The following is a 5,663-nucleotide window of genomic DNA, read 5'->3' on the forward strand; positions in this document are numbered from 1 at the left end:
CTGTTTGGTTTGTGAGGTCCTGTGCCTTTGTGAAACATATCAAATGTATTTGATTTTTAAAAACCTTTTATCCCCAATATAATTTTTAAGTGTCAATAATACATTTAAAAACTTTTCACTTGAGATTACTCCAAGACTTCAGAAGGAGATACTTAGATACTTTTGGTCCCCAGGCTGCAGACAGTCTTCCACTGCAACGAGGCCAATCTGTAGGGGGGTGGTTTCTCCATCAGGGAGCAGAAGAGGCTGCGTACACCCAAACATCTAAGTCATAGAAGCAGCTGAAGACCCTTGTGTGGCAGGGATGTCGAGCCGTGAGCTGCATCTTGAATGTCAACAGGTAAAGCTGTGGCCTTCAACAGGATGTCCAGAGTTCTCCTCTGTGAAGGCCGTGACCTCATCTAATCACAGGCAGCTGATTATGTTCTTCTGATGGTGACGAATGGAAGGTCTGCAGATGCGAATACAGCAAACACAACAATGAAACAATAGTTACTTCCAGCAGTTTTCTTTAAAGACAAAGTTCAAAATCTCCATACAAAACATGTCTCTTACTGATAAAAAAATACATCTTTCTTCTTCACATGTTGAACAGACTTCCTACTACGGTGGAAAGTTCTGTGATGGATTTAAAAAATGGTCATTTCTACCATGAAACAATTGTGAAATCCCTCCTGCAAGCCTCTCCGTGTGCTGTGCTTGAACATCCTAGTCCCGCTGAAGACGCTGACCACAGCGGAACTAGGAGGGGAAGTTACAACAAAGAATTTTACTAAATCAGCAGTTGCTGCTTTGAAAGAAACTTTATGTCAGAAAATATGACTTAGCTTAGTTTCTGTTTCAGGTACAGACATCTCAGAGGAAAAGCATGTTTTCTGACTGTTGAAAGAATTCAAAGTGGAAGACAAAACTGCAGCTATTTGATTTTTTCTCTAAGAATAAAAAGAAATGTAAAACAAATATGAAAGAAAAGTCTTTGTAAGCAATTACATTCTTTCTTTCAATGTTTTTTTTTCAGTCTACCATCTGAAAACGTGGTTTAAAACAAATATTTGTTAAGGCCAAGTTAAGGCTTCTACTTGAGGAAAATGTTAAAAGAAAATGTACAATTGTAAAATTCTAACACTAAACTGTGAATAGAACTCAACTGAACATAATCTATTTAAAACTGTAACACTGGAGATGCGTCTCTTAAAAACTAGTATGCTTTTATGCTAAATTTAACTCTGACACAATGACTGGTGCTCCTACTTTAAAGTCATAGGTCTCCGGTTTGAATCCCACCCGGGGGAGGTCAAGTTTCTAAATAGTAATCACAAGTGATTACTATTTAAGTTTTGAGATTTAAAATAAATGCTCTTTGCAACATATTCCAGAAGGCTACGTTGTTTCTGTTCCGGACGGTGATGGTTTTGTGGGGTGGGGGTTGTCCAGGGGTGGGGCGTAAATTACATTTTCGCCTAGGGGGCAACTTATCCAAGGGCCGGGCCTGAAAAGAAATGTGCTTTTTTGATTGGTGGACTGCATACTTCACTTTACTATTTTCTAAATATCAAGTTTGGTTGAGTAAAGTCCACTCAACAGATTATAAGAATGCACAAGGATCCATCACTGGGAAGGTCATTCACTTGAACTTCTCCTGTACTTCCAGAATAATGTTGGCACAATACTGCCATCTACTGGACAACCAGGGATGGTGGTAAATCCTGTAGCATAGTCAACTGTGTATATTTAAATACTTGTCTGGATGGTAAACCATTAAAAAAAACATAAATCATGACAACTGTAAATCTAACCGGTTGCAAGTGAGAAGCAAAAAAAAGCTTCAGAAAAAAATTTGGGCTTGCAATAAATATTTTAAATAAACATATTAGAAAATGTAGAAAAAACACAAAATAAGGTAAGGTGTAAGGTATCTTTATTTCATAAGAAAAAGCATGACACAAACTCTAATAATATGTATTTATGTCAATTTTAATTTGTAAGTGAGAAAAGGCTCAAATAAAGCAATGCTACATGGATCAGAAAAAACAGAAGAAAAAAAGTGCTTTCCATTTTGAAATATATTCTTTTAAAATGTGTAAAAACATGGAAATTAGATAAGAATTTGTTAGTACAAAGAGTAAAAATAATCTGTAGTGTTTGCATTTAAATGGAATTGCCATATTCATGTCATATCCATTACATTTCCTTTGCAATGTGGTGCAGTACTGTTACAAAAGGTTGACTTGGAAAGTACAAATTTTATGTACTTACATAGGCTTACAAAAGTTTTTCCATATGGAAAATTGAGACTTTGGTCAACAAAGTAATCCAAGAGGCAACAACATGTGTGTTTATGTGACTGAATTTGAGTTTAAACCCCATTTTTTTGTATAGGGCAACAGCAGGCATCTGGGTGGAGGTTGTTTCCAAAACCACTTTGGAAAAGCCTCGATCCTTGCAAAAGTTGATCACAGTCTGAGTCATCTTGTTGCCAAGGCCCATGCGTCTGCATTTTGGAGAGATTATCATTCTGAATAACTCCCCTACTTTTTCTTTTCCGTTCTGCTTGGTTATAACAGCCACAGTGCCGAGAATCTGTGTCCTCCCATCGAGTTCGGCCTCCGCCACCCAGAAACAGTCATCGGGCCTGCTCAGGTAGTTCCCAATGATGTCTTGCATATCCGTCCGAAGTTTTTCCTGGACGTAGCCGTCAAACAGTTTGTAGCTGCAGCAGTAGATGAGAGTTGCCCAGGCTGCCGGAAACAACACTGCCAAGAACACAGAGCCGAGGAGGTAACCAACAACACACAGAGTTAAAGTGATAATCATGTATGAAGGGCTGGTCATGGCATTTTGGAAACATGGATGGATGTGCTCTCGTATGCCATCGCTGAACAAGGTCCGCACTGTGTCCTTGTCCTTTTGTTGATACTGTCGAATGAGGAGCTGCATGATCAGGAAAGCTGCAGATAAATATTGAAAACAGTTTAATGTTAATGTGCTGGTTAAAAAACTACCACAATAAACTCATTGAACTGATCATTTACCAAATTTCAACTTCATATGATTCAAAAAAAGGAGAAGACGACAAGTTTAAATACCAACTAAATTTGAATCTAGTGTATTCCATTTTAATCAAGTTTTGCAAGACTGCAATGTTACCACAGTCCTAAAAGCAAGATGGTTCCTAGTTAAAATCTTGTTTGGGTCATTTTGTGTTTGATGATCTATTATTTTAAAATTTTATTCAAATCTAAATAATCGTATCCTAATCCCATTTAAGATATCTTGCATTATCTTCCTGCTAACTGTAATAACATTGAAAACATAGGCAGCACATTTTCTTTGAAACTATGAAGAAAGAGACGAATTATAAAGCAGAAGAAAAACAAAAACTGTTTGATCCTTGCTTTTTTTTGTCTGTCTTTGAGATATTAAAAAAACTACCACTTAAAATGGTTAAAAATAAAAAAAAAATGTAATTAGATTTTTTCCCCATTCCTGAATATAAACTATAAACTTAAATAAAACTTGATAGATACATAAAAGAAAATCAAAAACAGTTTTGGATCAATCTTATTTAGTTTACTGCAGGTTCTTTTTTTTTTTTTTAAAACAGACTTGCACCGTGCGCCGCTAGCTGAAGTACTTCCGGTGCAACTCCGCTGTTAGCATTACTGTTTGTTATCGTGTACCAGTACCGATCAGTACGCACCAAGTTGTATGATTTTATTAAGTTCTGTGTTGGAACAAGAAAAATCACAAGGACGCCTCAAAATCCCGGAAAAAAGTTAGTTGAGCCACTAAAGAATAGTTTAATAGTGCCACAAGAATGAGCTAGCTAGCATAACATAACGTCAACACAGGCCTACACGAGAGCCACGAAGCACAAAAACCAATTATTTCATCTGGCAGCACCGTTCGAACGCCTTGCAGTCACTATGCTGTCGGAAACTTGAGAAGTAAATGCCCTTACGGTGGAATTGATGTATGTCAGTCCGAAAAGAGACGTGCCTCCGACAGAGATTAGTGACTCGAAGAGAATGCTTAGAGCCACAGCGAAACGCGGTTAAAAGTTAACATTTGAACTCAGAAATATGCAGCCGGTGTGTTAACAAAGATATGCCCTTAAAGTTAATACTTACCAGGTCAAAGTACAAGAGACGGACTCGTCTTATCCGACCATTCCTCCACTCTGCACCAGTAAATGATTCCCTGTCATAATGTGTAAGAGGACCGTGTTTGATCCAGGGGTGCGTTACTTTGAAATGTTGGGTACGTGGGGGGGTCATTAATTTAAAAAACATAACATCATAAGGGCAAAAAAGGGACATATATATATGTTTTTAATTACTTAAATAGATTTCTTTCACGCAGTTGGAGCAATTAATATTTTTTTCTTTTTGAGCAACTATTTCTTTTTTTTTATATTTTCTACTCTCAAATTTTGGTTTTTAATCTTGCAAAAATGATTGCCAAGGAGACATGGAAAATGTTTTATAGTATTTCTTTCATATTTTCCTTATTGATCTCAAAAATTAAGCATAAAACAAAAAACTATTTAGTGTTGATCAGACAAGAATTTCTTGTGAGACGAAAACTGTTCATCGATCTCACCCACTTTGATTAAAGAGAAGTAAAAGTCTCATTTCTCTATTGTGGTTTTTTGGGTGAAGAAAAAAAAGTTTAAACATTTTGGAAACAAACTTTATAGTGAAAAATAACTAGCATAAGTAGTAAAGTAAAAAGGGGAAGGAAATCAAATGTTTTCTACTCATTCATGAATATTTCAGAGACAGTTTGTATCACAGGTTTTGAACTAAAACTTTTTAAAAGATTTTTTTTTTTCGTTATGTACCACAGAAAATCCATTGAAGGTCAGTAAGCACAACCACAATTGGGGTGCATCGGCCTATTAAGCATTTTTTCTAACTTTTGAGCAGACTTAAGGATTTTAAATCCCACTGCCATGATGTGGAGGCATCGGCAAAATTAACTTCTCTCTTTCTCAACCCCTGTGAGAGACTAAACAAAATGCAACTTTTATAAATTACAAACCAGAGATGTTTACTTTTGCCCAAAATTTGTATGTAAGTGACACATTTTCATATATGTACCTTTCATACACAGAACTATTGCTTTCAACTTCGTCTGCCATGAAGTTCTCTGTTGTTTATAGAACTTTTTTCAATTGAGGGACTCTGAACTCTGGATGGGACCAGTAACAACATGCGCTCAGGACAGCACACGTGTACATTTACTGTAATAATTATATTTATGACCAAGATTTTTAAAAATAGAGATAGGATACTGCTGATTGCAGTGTAATGAACCACAGAGGACATACCGAACGGTTCAATTTCATATTCAGTATCATTGCATCCTTATGCAATTCTTCATAAAACTATTATTACTCAAAAGGGGAAAGAGAACAAACGAAGGAAGACAGACCAGTACTAAGAAGCATGAACCTGAATTCAAAAATTAGGAAGAAAAATCTTTCTCAGCAGATATTTTGAACACTTTAAATCCGCTTCATATTATTTCCCTTAACAGAAACAGTCCAACAGTGTCTGAAATGTGTGCTGGTTAAAGACAACAAATACAGGAGCTCCCAGAAAAGTCTGAACGCTGTCTCATCTTAAGAAAACCATTAAAGTTGTCACAAAACTGTCACA

The 5,663-nt window shown here is 36.3% G+C and overlaps 1 protein-coding gene across 2 annotated transcripts; it reads right to left on the reverse strand.

The window, feature by feature from the left end:
• Positions 1-1,901: 1,901 nt before the first annotated feature.
• Positions 1,902-5,159, reverse strand: nat8l2 (N-acetyltransferase 8-like 2). 2 transcript variants are annotated; one of them, XM_024271071.2, is made up of 3 exons: positions 4,131-5,159; positions 3,962-4,031; positions 1,902-2,948 (listed from the first exon to the last, which is right to left on the reverse strand). In XM_024271071.2, exons 1-3 carry the CDS (start codon positions 4,317-4,319, stop codon positions 2,263-2,265), a joined length of 945 nt encoding a protein of 314 aa, XP_024126839.2. In that variant the 5' UTR covers positions 4,320-5,159; the 3' UTR covers positions 1,902-2,262. The 2 variants fall into 2 exon arrangements, with proteins under 2 accessions (XP_024126839.2, XP_024126840.1); XM_024271072.2 differs by lacking the exon at positions 3,962-4,031 and having other exon boundaries at positions 4,131-4,706.
• Positions 5,160-5,663: the final 504 nt, after the last annotated feature.

Source organism: Oryzias melastigma, linkage group LG5, assembly GCF_002922805.2.
Source record: "Oryzias melastigma strain HK-1 linkage group LG5, ASM292280v2, whole genome shotgun sequence".
Lineage (NCBI taxonomy): Eukaryota > Metazoa > Chordata > Actinopteri > Beloniformes > Adrianichthyidae > Oryzias > Oryzias melastigma.